General features: G+C 38.5%; 3 protein-coding genes across 3 annotated transcripts; 2 read left to right on the top strand and 1 right to left on the bottom strand.

Moving 5' to 3' along the window:
* Positions 1 to 181: 181 nt before the first annotated feature.
* On the bottom strand, positions 182 to 4,518 carry LOC110690849 (pentatricopeptide repeat-containing protein At2g18940, chloroplastic-like). The gene is made up of 2 exons (XM_021867734.1): positions 4,157 to 4,518; positions 182 to 3,797 (listed from the first exon to the last, which is right to left on the bottom strand). The coding sequence occupies exon 2, from the start codon at positions 2,922 to 2,924 to the stop codon at positions 378 to 380; it is 2,547 nt and encodes an 848-aa protein (XP_021723426.1). The 5' UTR covers positions 2,925 to 3,797; positions 4,157 to 4,518; the 3' UTR covers positions 182 to 377.
* Positions 4,519 to 6,400: 1,882 nt separating this feature from the next.
* On the top strand, positions 6,401 to 12,724 carry LOC110690850 (adagio protein 1-like). Its single transcript, XM_021867735.1, has 2 exons — positions 6,401 to 7,004; positions 10,411 to 12,724. Exons 1-2 carry the CDS (start codon positions 6,772 to 6,774, stop codon positions 12,032 to 12,034), a joined length of 1,857 nt encoding a protein of 618 aa, XP_021723427.1. The 5' UTR covers positions 6,401 to 6,771; the 3' UTR covers positions 12,035 to 12,724.
* Positions 12,725 to 15,177: 2,453 nt separating this feature from the next.
* Positions 15,178 to 16,368, top strand: LOC110691061. The gene has a single exon (XM_021867998.1). The coding sequence runs from the start codon at positions 15,178 to 15,180 to the stop codon at positions 16,366 to 16,368; it is 1,191 nt and encodes a 396-aa protein (XP_021723690.1).
* The last annotated feature ends 4,240 nt before the right edge of the window (positions 16,369 to 20,608 follow it).

Below are 20,608 nucleotides of genomic sequence, written 5' to 3'. Positions count from 1 at the left end.
TACAAAGTTTTTTTTGGTGTTCTACCCGGTTCACCCTTTGGGCTAATCCGAATTCGGGGATCAGTTCTGGGTGGTTAGGTTCCAGTCCCCTCCCAATTGTTTTTGTGGGGGATCGAATACGGGTCCTCCCTACCAAGTGTAGTCCCAATCACCACTACACCAACAGCCAATTGGTAATTGAGCTTAATTCCAACTAGAAACATTCAAGTATTAGCTTGATACAGCTGTAATTTCTTATAAAAGAATTTTTCATCCTGTTATGAAAAAATCATCATGAATCTCACTAATCTGAATTACAGTGGCTAAACAAAAAGATAGCAAAACTGAGAGACGGGACATCTGAAATTTTCCCTATTATACAAAATTACATCAGGAAGTTACAGTTCCTCGTCCTGCCTAATGCGAGATATGAGCCGATGTAAAGATTGATCATCAAAAGAGTTATCCTTCTCCTTGATTCTGGTAACAAAATCAAAAGCTTCTCTATATTTGTTTGCTTTACAGTAACCATCTACAATAATCTTATAAGTCAGCTCATTAGGCCAACAATCATGCTGAATCATATAGTTTATAACTTCATCGATCTCTGAAAACATCCCTCGCCCTGCATAACCAGCCATGAAAGTGTTGTAGGTGACTATGCATGGGCGTATACCTCTTGTTGTCATCTCTGACATAATCTTTATTGCTTCCTGCATCAAACCTTGCCTGCAAAATGCTTTGATGACTGTGTTATAAGACACAAGATCAGGTTTTCCACCGCTTTTCAGCAGGTTTCGCAATACCTCATCTGCCTTCCAACATTCCCCAGCTCTTGCATACATATCCATCAAGCTATTGTAAGTTATTAGATCAGGCTGCAATCCATTCTCTTGAATCAAGTGCATGATTTCTTGAGCACGGTCATACATTTTGTTCCTTGCATAAATTGAGAGCATTGAATTGAATACAACTAAATCGGGCTTATACCCACTTTTCTGCAACTCCTTGAATGCTCTCTCCATACCGGGCAGTGCCCTACATTTGAAATTTGCAAGGACAAGGGTCCTTAGAAGCATCCAGCTGGGAAAAATTTGGCCCTGATATATCTCTGTTTCAATTCTTTGTATGCCCTTCACGTTCCCTCCCTTCGCATAACATTGAATCATTGAGGAGTAAGAGGTGTCATTAGGCTTAAATCCCTTGTTCTTCATATCAAGCATGATTGATTCTGCTGCTTGCCAATCTCCCTTTCTAGCCAACGCATTCAAAAAAGCATTGTAAGTTGTGACACATGGGCTAAAACCTGCTTCCATCATCTCCTCAAATATCTTGGTAGCATCAATTCGTGAACCACACCGACCATATGCACTGATCAAAGTGTTGAATGTATCCCGGTCAGGCTCAAAACCACTACGTTTCATCTCCTGGAAAACCCGATTCACAAACTTCTCCTTGCCAGTACTACCACACATTGCAAGCATTGTGTTCCATGTAATTCGATTAGGAGAGCACCCGGTTACCTTCATGTCAAACAATATCTCTATCATCTCTTCTGATCTTGACTTCTTCCCTAGCATCCCGAGGATAGAATTGTAGGTACAAACATTAGGAACACAACCAGAAACCTTCATATAATTGAACAAAGCCAAAGCCTCATCAACCTTTCCAGCTTTCCCATATGCATCAACCACAGTGGTATAAGTAATTGCATTGGGCATTATCCCTTTACGAGTCATTGTATCTATCACAGCAGCTCCTTCTTCAAGAAACCCCGCCCTCACATATGTAGCAACTAGCTCATTATAAGTTACAGAGTCAGGAGGACAGCCAGTCTCCTCCATTTCTTTCAAGATATTCAAAGCCTCAGAGTAAACTCCGGCTTTCCCAAACACTTGAAGCAAAGAGTTATAAGTAACAGTTCCTGGTTTATAACCCTGTGATTTCAACTGAGCAAAGAAATTCCTTGCTTCATCCAACAACCCCTCCCTACCACAAGCAGAAATCACAGTACTACAAGTGAATTCGTCGAATTTAAGCCCTTTACTCTTAATCTCATCTAGAAGACACAATATCTTATCCCAAGACCTACCCATCTTTCCATAAACATCTAGCATTACATTATAAGTCACCAAAGTTGGAACCAGACCCTTCTCCTTCATGTTCTCAAAAATCGAAACCGCCTTCTTATACTTGCCCGTTCGAGCATAAGCATGAAGAATCGAGGTATAAGCTCGAACATCTAATGTATACTCTTCAAGAGGAATAACATCAAACAATTTAACTGCAACAGTATGCTGTGATTCTCTACCTAAAATCCTAGCCATCAATTCAACAACCTGATAATTCATCTTCTCATCTTGTAACCTAACATTCATCAAACCCCATTCAAACAACAAAACAGCCTTTTCCCAATTCCCCAAAACATCTAACCCCTTCAATAAACTGATTAAATCAGCTTCTAACAAATCAAATTTCACAGAATAAAAGAAATCAATCAAATTACACAAGGGTATTCCCAACATAGAATTCAATAACAACTTACCCTTATCAGACAAGAAATCGAGTGAAGCAACACCATTCTTACCCACTTCATCCGCCACCATTCGAGTGGCGGAATTCGAGTCTATGCAATGAAAACCATTATTATTGAAGGAGTTCAGAGATGAAAGTGGCAAAGAAGGCAAAAGGGTATTATTGGAATTGGTGAATTTAGAGAAATGGGTATTGGTTGGAGTAGAAGAAAGATGAAGAAGGTGTTGAAGAAGAGAATCAATGGCTAAAGAAGGAGGAGGGTTTTGGGATTGAGGAGGAAGAGGTAAAGTAGTAGAGCTAAATTTCAAGGCTATATTTGGTTGTTGTTGATGATTTTGTGGAAGAATTGGTTTTGGTTTTGCTTGTTGAATTGGTAATGTTGGTTTGTTGGGGAAGATGGTGCCTTCCATTGAAGCTAAACATGTAAAGATTGAAGCTTTATGTTAATGGAAATGGAAGAGAATGAAGAAGATAAAAGGGGCTAAAGTTTTGTGGGAAATTGAGTGAATTGGATAAGTAAATAAGCGGTTTTGAAAAGGGAAGAATGTTAGAAAGAAAGAAGATAACAGAAAGAGAGAAGAGGTCACCATTAAAAGAAGATTGGGAGTAGTTTTTCAGTGATTGTGCACTTGTGTGCATTTGCCTAACCATAAGATCTTTTGAGATAGATGACAATAATTCAGAAACTATCTACAAGTATTTTTTTTTTTAGAATTTTTTTTTCTTTGATAACAACCATAAACGATTGTAAAATTTGTAATCATTTTAGAAATTACCACTTAAAATTTTAAATATATATATTTTTTTTAGGAAATTTTGATTTTTACCACCTTCAAATAACGACTTTATTGAATTTACCACCTCCAAAAAAAAGATTTACTTTACCCCCTTATAAAAAAATTAAACATCAGTTTTCCCACCTAAGCCTAACTCTGGTGACGAAAACCACCAGTGGGGCCCGCCATAACAGCTAGTTTTTGAAATTATCCCCAAATTCTCTCGATTTTCCTCCTAATTAAACAACCTTCTTCATTTCCACATCAAATTGTTGAAGATTGAAGTTTTTTTTTTTTGCGATTTTCTTTACAAATCCTTAATTTGGGTAGTAAATGAGCCAAAGTTCATCTTATAATTTGCTTATAGCTTGGTTTTTGGTCTGATTTGTATCCTTAATGGCTTAAGGATTGCAAACAAAAATGTGTTTGATCTTATAAATACCGAATCCGTGGATGAGCAACAACAATTACTCGTACCTGAGCTGCTTCAATTTCTGTTTCCTGAACCTGATTGTTATATGACAGAAGTTTCAGAAAACAATCGGCGACGAAGAATAGATTCGACTTCTGGAAAAAAATTGTTCTCGTAATTCGGAGGTAGTGTGACCATTTCTACTGCCAAATTTTCATTGAAGTTAATTGTATTTGAACACAATTACCATAATCTAACCCTAATTTTACTGCCTAATTGAAATATCAAAAACCCCAAATTAATTTACACTTACATGAACCCTAATTATTTACAATATGAAATTGGGGTTGAATTAATAACAGAAAACATGCAATTTCAATTATACTTAGCAGTTGTAACATAATCACGCAAACAATTGCAAAAAATTACAACAGAATTCATGAAAATTGCTTACCTTTTCGCTGTTTGTCGTCGAACAGTTCAATTGATTCAGGGCCGAGTACAATCTTCAATAATTTGATAATTTGAGGATGTGGGATTGTTAAGGATCACCCAAAATCAGAATTTGTGAAGAAAATGGCAAAAAAAAACTTCAATCTTCACGAAATAGATGTAGAAATGAAGAAGTTAGGTTTAAATCAATGGGAAATCGGGAGAATTTGGGGATAATTTCAAAAACTAGCTGTTATGGCGGGCCCCTCTGGCGGTTTCCGTCACCGGAGTTAGGCTTAGGTGGGAAAACTGATGTTTAATTTTTTTATGAGGTGGTAAAGTAAATCTTTTTTTTTTTGGAGGTGGTAAATTCAATAAAGTCGTTATTTGAAGGTGGTAAAAATCAAAATTTCCTTTTTTTTACAACCAACAATTTTCCAAACAAATAAAATTTTCTTACAAAATACAATGACGTCATAAATTATTCTCCTTCTTCAATTCTCATGTTCAATTGCAGATTTTGTCCACAAATATTAAAATTGGGTTAGGTAAAAGTGTTAGGGCTATTGTAGTAGATTCAACATAGTTCAAGCTTACAAAATTATGATATATATGCTGGATTTATGATTATATCTAGTTATTTAGAAAAACATCTATACTATATATTAAAATGAGTTCCTAATCAAGGATGTTTATGTCAAGAATTGAACTCAAGTTCATTGGAAAATGGATAAGAAGCCATACCACCTTTGCAATCTAATACAAAGTACTTTTGTTTATTTATTCTTCTTAAATATAGTTAATGTATGGCATGAGATTTTTTTTATACAAATTACTAGATGAAGCCCGTGCGATGCACGGTTTGTTTGATTTTTTTTTTTTTTTTTTTGGTATTTATGAGCCTAAATTTTTTTATATATTTAGATAAAATTCATAATATTAAAAGATAATATATAATTAATTTAAAATTAAAAATCTCATTTGCCAATTTTTCTTACATGGCTTTTGAATTATTTAATTCTAAAAGAAATTAATAATCTCGTATTTAATTGGCTACTACTAAGATTTATAATCCTACATGGCGCGCTGAGAAAATTAGATCCTACGTGGCTCTCTAAAAACTCGGGAAAAAACTCCCCTTTATATATATATTAGATTTTCTTCATCTAAATCTATAATAAAAGTATTTAAGATTATCATAATACAAGAAAACTACAATTCAATGTAAAGAATATTTAACGTATAGATCCGGGGCATCGCCCGGGCTAAATACTAGTTTGAATTTAAGGAAAAGACGTGTGAGCCCTAATTCTTCACTGCAACAATTTGTACTAAAATTTGAACAATAATATCAATTAATACGTGAATTAATGCAAATTAGCCCTAATTTCGTAATTATTCACTAAATAACAAATCCCAATTTCAGTTTAAAACCTAAAAAAATGAACACCATAATTTCATAAATTAGGTACCTAATTGTTTGTTTTGTTTTGCATAATGTTGATTTACAATTAAGAAACTGAAAAATTGACAAACTTTTTTTAAGGCCTAATAGTCCAAACATCACCAAAATCGTAAACTTTCTTGACTCTACATGATCATGATTAGAATATAAAGGTGATCACGGGACGGGTCAAAATTTGCCTAAAACTGGTTGTTAAAATTTTCCAAATCCGAAAGACAATTAAAAATCAAGTTAGGCCCAAAATTCATGTCCAAAATTCTGCCTAAACCCGTAAATTTTTCGGCCCGGGTCAAGGTCAGGCTAGATTTGATCAAATTAAGGATAGGCCGATCAAAACTTTAGCTGAGTCCAAGAATAAAATTGTCTCAAAACCTCACTACTTTCCAGAAACATTTTCCTAATCCTAACAATTCTTACTTCAAATCATGATAAACAATCAACCTAACCTGATGATCCATACCTAACTTGACATAAACCGAACTTACCTTAAACTAGATCCAAAATGATTCACCATCGAACTAACTTATCCTAACTGAATTGGCCTCTATCTTAAGTAAAATTTACATTTACTCATATAAACCCGACTCAAGTCGAAGGGTTAGGCAAATAATTACTCTTGTATTGACCCATATAAACTCCCCCTCTTCCCCTATCAAGACCCCACCTAAAAAAGAAGTTAGAAAGCCAAAAAAAAATCAAGTCTTTGTAGTCTCTAGTACTTTGTACTAAGTTCCTACAAATCCCCAAGTAATAAATAAACAAGGTTCGCTTATCTAGCAAGCGTTAAAACTAAAAAGACGCAACCCACAAGAAAGAAGAACAAAACACAGAAACAAGACACAACATAAATATTTTTACTTCTCAAATTAAAATCAACCAAAAATCCAATCTTTCATTTGCTCAGATATTTTTGTATCATCTCATCATTCTTTCTCTCTGTACCTCGTTTTTCTTTCTTCTATACGCACCGAACTTTTCACCCAAAGATCTCTATCTCTCTTTCTCTTTCCTATCCACTCATCTTTAATCTTCTTCTTCAAACCCTAATCATCCCCACTTCCCTTTTTCCTCTGCATTTTCAAAATTCCCCCTTTTTTGATCTTTCTTTTCTGGGTTTTTGATGGGGTAACCTAGTTTTAATTTCAAGGGGTTTTTGAGAAGAGGGATACAAAATGATGGAGTGGGATAGCAGCTCCTCTGATGATAGCGGAGATGAATTTGAAGGATTTTTGCTTAATGATGGAGTTGGTTCTGTGCCTTTTCCTGTTCAAAATCTCCTTCAAACGACGCCGTGTGGTTTTGTTGTTACTGATGCTTTGGAAACTGACCATCCTATTATTTATGTTAATACTGTTTTTGAGATGGTTTCTGGATATCGAGCTGAAGAAGTTCTTGGTCGAAACTGGTAATTCTTCAATTTTTTTTTTTTATTTTATGTATTTGTTCTATAATGGAGTTAATTTAGTGATTTAATTGGTATTCTTTTGATTTTTTGATGTGGGGTTTTATGGGTTTTTGCAATTTGTGGCTGGAATGATTGTTTTCGGCAATTTAATGTCATTTTTTCAAGTGGGTGTTTGTAATTTGCTGGAATTTTGATGATAATTCTTCTAATGAATTATGAAGAATATAATATGTAATCAATTTGTTTATTTAGTAAGTAATTGGTATTTTTATGAATTTTTTGATGTGGGGTTTTCTGGGATTTTGCAATTCGTGGCTAAAAATGTTGTTTTTGGTAATTTAATGTCATTTTAAACTTTGGGTTTTAAACTTTTTTTTGTTGGGTTTTGTAATATTCTAGAATTGGTTAGGTTTGATGGAATAAGAATAATTATGAAAAATTCCCTTTTTGGTATTATGTCTCCAGTTAATTATCTCTGGTTTCATCGCTTGGTTACTTTTGAGGGATACATAAAAGGGGTAATACTTGGGAGTTGGGACAAATTGTTGTTTGTGATATCATAGGAAACTTTAGAATAATGTTTAATTAGGGATTGATAGTGTTATGTACTTATGTATGAAATATGAATGTTTGGACCTTTGTTTCAATTGAACTTTCCATCAGCTGATCATGACATGGCTTTGGTTTGTCCGGTCTACTCTGTGGCATGGGGTTCGTACCAATAAAGATAAACAAAAAATAATATTCGTAACTTGAGCTAGGACAGCTCAAGCTGGTCTTCAATTGGAGCGTATTAATGCTCAATGACTTTAGACTAAACCTTTACTTAATCAGCTCTAAATCACTGTTTGTTGTTGTTAATTATGAAAGATAACTGGCATGCTCTACCACGAATTTCATTATTATTAATTCACTGTTCTTGAATGGAAACTATATGCTTTGATGTCTGTAGCTCAGCTCAAAAAATCCTGCCCTGCTGCAGCTGCCTCTTAGTCTGAAACTTATGGGGCTTTACCAACTCTTTGTGTTTAGTATACTGCTTGCTAGCTTGCTCCCTCTCTGTTATGTCTTATTGAGGTGCTAGGAGCTCTATTGGGAAATAGTTTAGGTGAATATAAATTATAAACTGAAGTTTTTGGTGTTGGATATGACCTTAAGTAACTGAAGTTTTGAAATTGGACCTTATATCTGGAAAAGCTTAAACTTATTGGCCTAAGTATTGCTTTATCAGCCTGCATGTCTATCTTCAGTGTAGGCTGAATCTAATTGCCACAACTTGTGTTATGTTTTGGCCACTGGCCCCCAACCACTTTAGTTCATGCATGCTATTGTATGATGACTGCACTTAACATGCACCTGGTAGGCTGGTACTATATGACAATCTATGCATATTGGTTGGTGTATGTGCTTGCACCTTCAATTGCCTTAGTTTTAACATGCTGGAAATCTGGAATCTGCATGTGATTTGGTATATACTTGTGAAATGTGATAATGAAATTTGTCATCTTACTCTTACATCACATCAATGTTTATTTCTCAAAGGATATTCTTTCTTTTTTTTCTTTTTAATTTTACCTTGGGTTGTAGGTGTAGCTTTCTTGTACCTGGTGTGAATTTATTTAAGTAACCTTTTATAAGCAATTGCTTCTTTAGGAAAAGAAGTTGGGCATTCTTGCAATAAGTTTGTGACTTTAGGACACAGTCACTCTGCACCCAGTTAGAAGTCTTAGAAGTGGTGTTGTGTTGATGCTTATTTTATTTAGTTTCGGTGGATATAATGTGGTGAATGTATGATTTTTTGGATGGGGGTATGAAGCATGATAATTTCTGTACAGAATCAGTATCAAGAGTTAGAATGGCGTTTTTTTTCTTTGCCATGAGTTGGATTGTTCCTTTATGTTGCATCAGCTCTAAAACATCATATTTGGTCATAGAATGAAATTCCTCATCTTTTAGTAGCCTCAATATAGTCATTGAGTAATAGTTTGTTATCTCTCTCTAGCAATTTGTTAAAACAACTGACGTCAAGTGATATTAAGTCTAGCTTTAGGAGACCTATTACAAGTTTTCTTTGAATACATATTCAGTTCTAGTAAGATAGCCCGTCCTACTACTGAATTATCTCTATGCTGATAGACTGTATACACTGACACACACAAACAATATTGGTGCGTCCTTTGCCATTTGGATCATTACTATGTGAGCTTTGCTCTTTTATCAAATTATTAATTGTCTGACTCGTACCATATGAATTTTATACCTCATATTTCCTCCACCAAACACTCACTTGGACACAAGTCTGCGGCACACACATACAGGTGGTTGTAATAGTGAGGCTATGTTGCAGGAGGAATTCCATTCAGTCACCATGTCTTTCTCATGCTGTTTGTTTAATACTTTTTTTTTTTCATTATTATTTTTATTTTCCCTTCATGCTTCCCTCACCATACTCACCATGGTGCCTAGTGCTTTATGCTTCCATGGCAATGGTTATATTGAAAGAAATGCAAGTGATCACTCTCTGATAAGCAATAGTATGTAAAAACATAAGTAACTGAAGTAATCATTCAATTGTTGTTAAAAAAATCTGCAAAAGATATAGCCATACTGGATATTAAAATCTCCATCTTAATTGGTTTGTTTAATTTTTAAAACCCTGCATTGTCATTCTCATGTCAATTGTCAAATGAGACATTACCCTCGTTATCAATTACAGTACAGTACAATTGCTAGTATGTTAGAACTCGGAAGTGTGTTAAATCAAACAATCATTATGGAGCAAATCATTATCTTGGGTCTGGGAGGCAAATCCAACTTTATACAATATCCTAAAGTTTTGGGTGTCTAATGATATTTCCCCCAGCATTAACCCCGAACAAATTTCCTTTTTTGCACCATTTGTTTAAGAAGTGTTCTGTAGTCCCATGTATGTAATAGCAGTAAGCAGTTCCTTGTCTCCTCCAAGGACAAATGTTTGGTGTTCAACCTGACTATTGCTGTTTTTTTTAGTACTTCCTCATCCCAATATGAGCTTTACTTTTATCTTTTGGGTGACTGTTCATTTCCTTTATACAATTATGTTTTCGTTTTCCCTCTTCATCCATATATCTCTCCTTTTCTCTACACTATTTCATTCTTGATTTTTTTTCTCTACCCACTTTCAACTTTTAAAACTGTATTTAACAACTGTTCTCAATCTGCACGTCAATCCCAAGTGATGCTCATGTTGTGGTGGGGGTGGTATTAGGTATTACTGTAAATAATAATTTGATTAATAGGCACTTGGAGTTTTAGTGTTCTGGACGTCCTCTGTGATCATATTCTCTGCAATTAAACTATTTTTATTGTGCTATTCTGTTTATGATAGAGAGGATGGATGAAATTGACTCTGTATGCTGCTCTGCAGTCGTTTTTTGCAATGCAGAGGTCCATTTGCTAAGAGAAGACATCCTTTGGTGGACTCTGCTGTTGTTGCGGAAATAAGGAGGTGCCTTGAGGATGGGATTGAGTTCCAAGGTGAATTGTTAAATTTTAGGAAAGATGGCTCTCCTCTCATGAACAGATTGCGGCTGGTGCCTATCTATGGAGATGATGAAACCATTACTCACTTTATTGGAATTCAGTTATTCTCAGAAGCTAATGTTGATCTTGGTCCACTTCCTAGCTTTACAGCAAAAGAATCCATGAGGTCATCTGATCTATATCGTTCCAGTCTTTCATCATTTCAACCTTTTCAATCTCGAGAGCGAAACATGTGTTTTGAGGTTTGTGGGTTGTTTCAACTGAGTGATGAAGTCCTTGCTTTGAAGATATTGTCACGGCTAACGCCAAGGGATATTGCTGCTGTGGGTTCTGTCTGCAGGCGGCTTTATGAGCTAACAAGAAATGAGGATCTTTGGAGAATGGTATGTCAGAATGCTTGGGGTAGTGAAACCACCCGCATTCTTGAGACTGTTCCTGGGGCAAAGCGACTTGGGTGGGGCCGGCTGGCTAGAGAACTGACTACCCTTGAAGCAGCTGCATGGAGGAAGGTGATTGTTGGCGGTGCAGTGGAGCCATCACGTTGCAACTTCAGTGCTTGTGCAGTCGGTAATCGGGTTGTCTTGTTTGGTGGAGAGGGGGTTAACATGCAGCCTATGAATGACACCTTTGTGTTGGATCTAAATTCTAATAATCCTGAGTGGCGGCATGTCAAAGTGAGCTCTCCACCACCAGGTCGTTGGGGTCACACTCTCTCTTGCGTAAATGATTCAAATCTGGTTGTTTTTGGTGGTTGTGGAACTCAAGGCCTGCTTAATGATGTTTTTGTCCTCGATTTGGATGCCAAGCAACCAACCTGGCGTGAAATTTCTGGATTGGCTCCTCCTCTTCCTAGATCATGGCACAGCTCTTGTACACTTGATGGGACCAAATTAATCGTGTCGGGTGGATGTGCAGATTCAGGGGTACTGCTGAGCGACACCTTTCTTCTGGATCTCTCATTGGATAAGCCCGTGTGGCGAGAAATTCCAGCAGCTTGGTCTCCACCTTGTCGTCTTGGCCACTCATTGTCAGTTTATGGTGGGGAGAAAATCTTGATGTTTGGTGGTTTGGCTAAGAGTGGACCACTTCGCTTCCGTTCAAACGATGTATACACAATGGACTTGAGTGAAGAAGAGCCATGTTGGAGATGTGTTACTGGAAGTGGGATGCCAGGTGCTGGAAACCCTGGAGGCATTGCTCCTCCTCCTCGGTTGGACCATGTAGCTGTGAGCCTTCCAGGTGGTAGAATTCTAGTGTTTGGTGGATCAGTGGCTGGTCTGCATTCTGCCTCACATCTGTATCTACTTGACCCTACTGAAGAGAAGCCAACGTGGAGGGTGCTAAATGTACCCGGTCGACCCCCAAGATTTGCTTGGGGACACAGCACTTGTGTCGTTGGGGGCACGAGAGCTATAGTTCTTGGTGGTCAGACAGGAGAAGATTGGATGTTAACTGAGCTTTATGAGCTATCCTTAGCAAGTAAAGTTAAAATTGAGGATCTGCTATAGGTAAAACATCAGCATCATTTCTTCCTGGAAGTAATAAAAGATGAAGGATTTGTCGTTGATTATACGTATCTGTTCAACAGCCAAATTTGCTGTTGTGCAGACTGCAGATAGAATTTGTCATCGGCTGTGTCAGCCTCAGGTGGGTACTCTTGGGCGAGCTCTGGCTTTGCGTCTTTTGTCAGATTGACTTCATTCCAGGTTTTGATTTTTGGGGTTTGTATGAAGTTTCACTCTGAAAATTTGTGAATCATTCTTCCACTTTTTACTGCAGATCTTTTAGGTGGGTTAGTTCCTGTAGTGTAGGTTATCACTTTGCTATTCTTGTTCTAGATCCTGTGTTTTTGTTTTCTCCTCCTGTTTGAGGTCTGTAGTAGCTGTCTAGGATAATGGGTAAAAATAAAGGTTTAAAAAAAAAAAAAAAGGTAAGATGGAAAGCGGGTTTGCATGTATATAGACCCTGTAATGTACTGCTTTTAGTATGCATCTGTAGTGAGAAATACGCTTTTGCTCTCTAATTATCGTACAAAGATCAATCTCTCTTCAGGTTTATACATACTGCAACTGAGGAGGTTCTGATGAGAAGCTGAAGCCGAAGCCCGGTTTTATTACTGCAATAGATTGATGTTACTATATATTTTTGTTCTATTTTACTGCTAAAAATCTATCTGAAGAGTTCTCTTTTCATTCACATATTTCTAATTTACACATCTATTCATTTTGTGGTGTGAGTCATCTCACCTGCTGATATTTATTCATTTTTGTTATGCCTTAAGATTTTAATTATAGCCTGTTGTCATTCTTTTTTCTTTTATTCCAGTTAAGCATTTAAATTTTACAGTTTGTTCAGGTGATACAATCTGAAATACTTTGCAGTTAAGATTTTAGTTTATGATATAATCACGGTTCATTTCATGTACTTATAGCTCAGTATACTACCTCCGTTACTGATTATGTGCAACGATTTGACATAAAGCAGAGAGGGAAAATGTCAAATCATTGCACATAACCTGTAACGGAGGTATTATGTACTTTTTAGTTGAATATAGATCTACCCATAACCCCAAAAAGGGTATGTTTGGCAAATTAAATTTAAGTAGCATCTCTTATAATGGTACCTTGTGGTCCTTATTGCTCCATGTTCATGTCCACTCATGGTACAATTGTACATTGATACCATACCCATTGCCAAGTTGGCAGCAATTTGAAAATTAGATGATAAAAGGATTTTTTACAAAACTGAGCCCTATTAGCAAACTATTTACGAATATAGACGCGTGGCCAAACTATTTACGGAATTGAGCTTCTGAGGTAAAACGCTACCTCGGTCAGCGTTTTACCTCTGTTATTATTTTTTTAAAAATTTCTTATTTAGTGAAATACAAATTTTTTTTTTAAAAATATGGAAATACATAAAAACGCTGCCTCAGTCAGCGTTTTTGTCTCAGGCTGTAACAACCCTTAAAACGCTGACTGAGTCAGCGGTTTTGCCTGGTATATTTTTTGCGCACTCACTCTTCCTCAAAACTAAAAACTCAAACTCACTCTTCCTCACGCAATAGCCTATCTTCCTCAAAGCTCTGCCGTCGCCGCTGCCGCCTGCTGCCTGCCGCCGTCGCCGCCGCCTATTGCCCGCTGCCGCCGCGCCTCTCCTCTTTTTTATAATCACATTGTTAGTACTTCTCACTTATTTGTTTTTAAAATTTAAAAACCTAGGTTAGTTTGATAATTATATACTACATTGTTTTAATTTGATAATGTTGTTGTTTAATCTAAGTTAGTTTGATGTAAATTGACAATTATGTTGATAATTCTAAGTTGGTTTGTTGTAATTTGATAATTGTCTAGTATAAAAGCCCTAAATTGATGTTAGTTTAGTAAGAAAGTTTATGATGAAATTGTGGAAATGTTTGATAAAATTGTTGAAAATGTTGATGAAATTGTTGATAATGTTGATGAAATTGTTGTTTTAGTTTGATAAAGTAGCCTACATTGTTGTTTAATTACGAAAATTTTGTTATGTAGAATATGTTGGTTGTTATAGTGTGAATATGTTCGTTGTATACTTTGTTGTGGTTGTAATGTGAATTGGAACAATGTTGGTTAATTATGTTTATAGTGTGAATATCTTGGTTGTTTTTGTGCGAATTGGTGGAGATTGCATGCAATTAAGATGTGTTTTTGGTTATTGTATAGAATATGGCTGCACAAAACGCAGCTTTGTTATGCCGATGGGGGGGGTGAATTTGTGTCTGATGGACCGAATGTCCAGTATAGTGGTGGAAATATGGAACCATTGCCACTTGGACCGGACATGACTTTCAACGATCTGATGAACAAGGTTCATAGCATTATTGGCTTAAACCCAATGAATGTACAACTTAACATTCAAATGAGGTTTGAGACTAATAATGCGGTTCAAGTGTTACCTTGTTCTAACGATAGACATTTGAAAGCTTTGAGGAGTGCTGTTTTAATGAGGGGTTATCCACATGAGATATATGTAGAAATAGCGTCTACGTGTACGCAACAAAGTACTCGACCAGATCAACAAGCTACCTATTTTTCCGGTTACACAGAGTCCTTCCGAATGCCCTCACAAGACATTCCATCAACTGAATATGGGATGGGTTCCTTCAGCAGACTGCTTCATGACGATCGGTTCCAGATGCCGTTGAGTTCACATATAGCTTCACCTGTATATGGTGGAACATCTACGACAATGTTTGGCCAATCTGGGCCTTCGACATCGAACACAGTTATATCTTCTCCCATGCAACTCCAAAGTTATTCACCTACGCAGCATGATGATCATACATCACCGTCTCAACCACTGGTGAATCATCTTGAAAATCTACAACATATGGTGAATAACGAGTTGTCTCTGTATGATGCGCTCCGGGAAACAAATGATGAGGCTGAGAGCGAAGAGGAGGAACCAATTCTGGATAACATGGATGTTGATTCTACAGACATGGAAGGTGGGGAGGCCATGGTTAGAACTCCTATTCCTTGGTTAAGTCAAGTAAATGAGAATTATGAGGTTGATCAATATTGGGCCGAATCAGGTAGTCATACAACATTTGTGACCGGGGGGGGAGTTTGAGAAGGGTATGTTCTTTGAATCTAAGAAACTGCTTCAGGAAATGGTGAAGAAGTATTCTATACAAAGGAACCAATTCTACACCACAGTGACCTCGAATGAGAAGGTCCTTCATCTGCGGTGCAAGAAGAATTGTGGTTGGTCGCTACGAGGCACCAAAAAAAGTGAACACTCAGACGGCTTTACCATAGTCACATACAAAGGCCCACACTGGGACACCTGTGTCACTGAAGTGTTATCTACAGATCATGCACACTTGGATTCATCCATAATTTTCGATTTTGTGAAGTCTTTTGTGCAGAAAGATCCATGCTTGAAAGTTGAATTTATACAGGAACTCATATCCAAGCATTTTCAGTTCGACGTTACTTATCGAAGAGCATGGTATGCTAGGGAGAAAGCCATAACTGAAGTATTTGGAGATTGGGAGAGTTCTTATGGCCGACTTCCGCACTTCATGGAAGCACTCAAACAGTCAAACCCGGGAACCGTTGTTGTATGGAAACACAAAGCTCTGGTAGACGGTGTTTATTACAGCAACATGGAAGTGTTTGAACGAGTATTTTGGGCCTTCGGCCCTTGTGTTGAAGGTTTTAAACATTGTATGTCTGTCATCTGTATCGATGGGACACATTTGTACGGGAAATTTAAAGGAACATTGTTGGTTGCTACAAGTGTGGATGCAAACTTCCAAGTATTTCCGCTTGCATTTGCGTTAGTCGAAGGGGAAAACATTTCTAGCTGGTCTTGGTTTCTGGGCTGCATTCGGGTTCATGTCACTCAACGGGATGGCCTCTGTGTTATATCTGATCGACAAGCTGGGATCATTGCAGCAATGAATGACCCTAACGTTGGATTCACCGAGCCGCGAGCCTATCACAGGTTTTGTGTTCGGCACTTGGCTTCTAACTTGAAGACTCACGTGCGAAGAAACGACATGAGAGATATGTTCAAGGCTGCTGCGTACCAAAGACAGGAAAGAAAACTGGTAGCTGATATGAGTTTGATCGTTCAGGCGTGTACCAAGGCCATACAGTATATTGTCCAAGTGCCCTTGCCTATGTGGTCTTTGTTTCACGATGCTGGTCGCAGATATGGGATATGTACTACGAACTTCTCAGAAACATTTAACAATGTGTTGAAGGGTGCTCGATTTCTACCTATCATGTCCCTTGTTGAATTAACATTCCATAGAGTCAATAAGTATTTCACTGATAGAAGGGAATTATCTTAGACTAGATCTGAATAGGGACTTGCATACTCCCCCAAAGTCACATCCATTATGGAGAAAAACATTGCAAAGGCTAGATATCACAAAGTGGAAGCGTATAACCGTCGACTGTTTATGAACAGATACCATGGACACCCGAGATAGGACACCCGGACCCACCGACCCTTCTGTCCTTACACTACAGGACACACATCGTAGCGTTGACATTTGGAGTCAGTCGGTTGATCCGGCAGGCATACTGACATGCAGGCACTACACTGTTGCGTTCCTTGGCGCTTGGGTTATCGATCCCCGCATTCTGCCTTTCGTGGAGTACGCTGGCTTCATGGGTATACATCGGATGGCGTTCAGAGAGGTCGACCCAGCGCTTGTTACTGCGCTTGTGGAGAGATGGAGGCAGGAGACGCACTCCTTCCATCTACCTGGTGGGGAGGCGACCGTGACGTTGCGAGACGTGGCGATACTCACACGGCTTCCCATTCATGGGAGTCCGGTGTCTGGATCTGCGTTGGCCGATCCCCCCGGTTATGTAGCTCAGGTTCTCGGGGTTCAGCCAGGACCGGACGATATCAGGGGCGGCGGATTGAGGACCGGCTGGATACGCGACACTTTTCGTGTGTTGCCTGATGGTGCTGATGAGGCCACTATTGCGAGACATGCTCGAGCGTACCTTTTTCTGCTCATCTCGGGTGTGTTGTTCGGTGGCAAGAGTGGCAGCCACTTACAGATCATTTATCTGCAGCTGGTAGACCACGACTGGGAGCATATTCGTGGCTACAGCTGGGGCAGTGCTTGTCTGGCGATGTTTTATCGCCATCTGTGTAGAGCATCCCGCCGGGGTTCTCGTGAGATCAGCGGACCATTATTTTTGCTTCAGATAACCTACCTATCTGTTAACAATTTAATTCGAAAAGTTCTTACTTAGTTTACAATTAACCTAGTTTTGTGTGTTTGATGTCCGGTATTGGTCTTGGGAGCACATCCATGTAGGCAGGCCAGGTAGGCCTGCTATACATCGTCAGGGGCAGCAGGATCAGGACCAGCAGTATGAGCGGTACATTCCTCCACCACGGCCTTCCGCTGACGAGGCGTACGCTTGCAGATGGGCGGTCCCCAAGCTGACATATGCGCATGCGGCGAGGGGCCTGCCGTACTACCGAGACGCCCTTGATCGACTGACCGAGGATCATGTGAAATCTTTAATTTGTTTATGAAATTGTTATTTATTATGTATACTCTTAACATATTTAATATGCACTAACCTGTTTATTATGTTACTTTTTATGTGTTATCGCAGATGACATGGGACCCGTATGAATCTGATTTAGTTGTTGCCATGCCTCCACATCTGCTAGATCATCAGGCGCAGTGGCGTTCTAGGGTCCCCCTGATCTGTTTTGATGTCGTCGAGGGTCACCTTCCAGATCGAGTCATGCGACAGTTTGGACTACGACAGACTGTCCCCCAGCAGTGTGACACTAGTGCCCGGCTGCACCGCATTGACCGTCGGGAAAAGAACGACAGGAACTGGCGGACGGAGCATGCCCAGTACATTGACTTGTGGCATCGACGGTTGGAGTTCGTCGTCACTGGTGACCCCATCCACGACGTTATGGATCTGTACGATCCATAAATGGAGTGGTACATGCGGATTATACGGCGTTTCATCAACCCCAGCTACACACCGCCATCCGCACATTACCATCCATCCTTTGACGTGATCAGGGGATATGTAAGTGTATTTGATTAACTTATTTTTATCAATTTTAAATTTGTATATCATTCAACTAACAAATCTTTAATTACTGCAGGCGTTGGATATGACGGCGATGGTTGACGCACTGTCGGACGTCCTTCCAGGCATACCTGAGCCGCCCAGAGCACAGGTCGAGCGGGTGCGAGATATGGGCATGCTACCTTGCAGAGATATGGTCACGCCTATCTCGCCCACCCCCGGGACGATCATGGCGGCCACTCTAGTCACTCACAGTTCGAGGCTGGCCAGAGTAGCTGTGGGGGTGATCCTTCGTCATTCACGGGCGTAGAGGAGTACGACATTTGCAGTTCCGCGCCCCTACGTCATCCTGATGACCCATCTTCCAGCCAGCTGACTCCGCCAGTACGCCCGAACCCATTTACCACGGTCCGTCACTACAGCCGTCGTCAAAGGCCGAGAGTGGACATACAAGATAGAGAGCCGTTACACCAAATTGATGAGTCAGAATAGGATAGAATTATCTGATTTATTTGCTGTAATGACCTTCTCTAGTTTGTTGTACATAACACTTACATTACATTATTATTTGAATAATTATTTGAATGAATTTATGTCTTGTTTGAATTTCAAATTCCTTATTTGTCCACGTTTGACTCATTTCGTTCAAAATAAAATGTGGATGTGGAGGTGGTGGATGTGGAGGAGGATGGGTGGTGGAGGTGTTGGAGGATGTGGAGGAGGAGGGTGATGGTGGTGGTGGATGTGGAGGAGGAGGGTGGTGGTGGTGGTGGTGGATGTGGAGGAGGAGGGTGATGGTGGTGGTGGATGTGGAGGAGGAGGGTGGTGGAGGATGTGGAGGAGGAGGGTGGTGGTGTTGGTGGATGTGGAGAGGGTGGTGGATGTGGAAGGGGGCTGCACTGGCTGCTGTTGGGGGCCTGCTGTTGCTGCCTTCAACCAGCAGATAAAACGCTGACTGAGGCAGCGTTTTATGCTTAGGTGTAAAACGCTGACTTAGTCAGCGTTTTTCTCTGTGATGGATACAAGAAAAACGCTGACTGAGTCAGCGTTTTACTGTATTTCCATTTTTTTTTAAATTTGTATTTCACATAATACGAAATTTTATAAAAAAAAATAATAACCAAAGGTAAAACGCTGACCGAGGCAGCGTTTTATGTCAAAAGCTCAGTTTCGTAAATAGTTTGGCCACACGTCTAGATTGGTAAATTGTTTGCCAATTAAGCTTACTTTCGTAAAAAATCCATGATAAAAAGGGTTTAATAACTTTGTTCTTTTCCTCTTTGTCAAAAAAAAAAAATAAAAAATAAAAATAAAACTTTGTTCTTTTCCACCTATTATAAACAAATAAATTGACATTCAAAAGAAAAAAGAAATTCCATATAGAATAAACTCAAATAACACAAGTGCTTTTAGAATAAGTTGAATACATTAAACTCAAAACATGTGCGAAACATTTAATTGAGATGAATTATCTTTTTTTTTCCCCCTTAGCAGTAGGAGGAAAGAAAATCCTAATTAGACCTTAAATTTTTTTTTCCCCTTAGCAGTAGGAGGAAATAAAATCCTGATTAGACCTTAAATTTTCACTTTCAAGCAGACAATTTGATGTAGGCAGAAGAAGAAAATATCTACACCCAAACATCCATATTACCAAATGAAACAATTAGCGTAAAATAGTAAATATCGTCTTTGTTATAATACTATACTAGTGTATAGCCCGGGCGTTGCACCGGTTGCTACTTTAATTAGACCTTGTGATTATCAATTGTATACATTTATTTTCATCTTTATAACATAATTTATGATTGACTTATATGGTTAAGTAACTATCTTTTTTTGAAAAGGTTGGGTGTTCGAATCCCCTTATCATCATCGTTGATAATTTTGAACTCCTACAACCTATCATTGAAAAGTGATTGGAATGTCCTAGCCTCTTTCACTTCAAACTGGTCCTTTATACATGTGTATGCATCCCTTGGTGGTGCTATGGTCCATGCTAAGCAAAAAGCTCAATGACGTGGCTCGAAGGATTCCAGGAGAAAAAGATTCATGCCCTTGATGTCTTATATAACTCCTGTTATCTTTGCTCAAAAAACAGGATTCAAAGAAGCCTATCTTCTTTGGTCTATTCAAGAATTTCGACTACTTGATCATCTATTCTACAAAAAGAAATGCATTATCATTGCTTAAGCAACATGATTTCCCACTAGACTTGCACACCAACTTACCAATGTACCGAGATTCGACCTGAATTTGACAGGAAGTGATTTTCATTTTCTTTAGACGAGCGGATGCTATAGCGAGGGATTAATTTGAGGACAATGAAACTTAAGGCCAAACCTATGCAAACTTTTTCGCCTTTTTCCGCAAACACTGAACCCTAAACCATGAAAAAAATTGAATAAAAATAAACCTGCAATTCTTAGGTAACCCTTAATTTATTTTTATTTTTTTTTTGTTTTTTTTTTTTTACACAACCCTTAATGTAAGTTATGGCCTTTGAATTGA

This window comes from Chenopodium quinoa, unplaced genomic scaffold (genome assembly GCF_001683475.1).
Source record: "Chenopodium quinoa cultivar QQ74 unplaced genomic scaffold, ASM168347v1, whole genome shotgun sequence".
NCBI classification, from domain to species: Eukaryota; Viridiplantae; Streptophyta; class Magnoliopsida; order Caryophyllales; family Amaranthaceae; genus Chenopodium; species Chenopodium quinoa.
The sequence above is the reverse complement of the archived record's forward strand: the minus strand, read 5'-3'. Positions and strand labels throughout refer to the sequence as shown.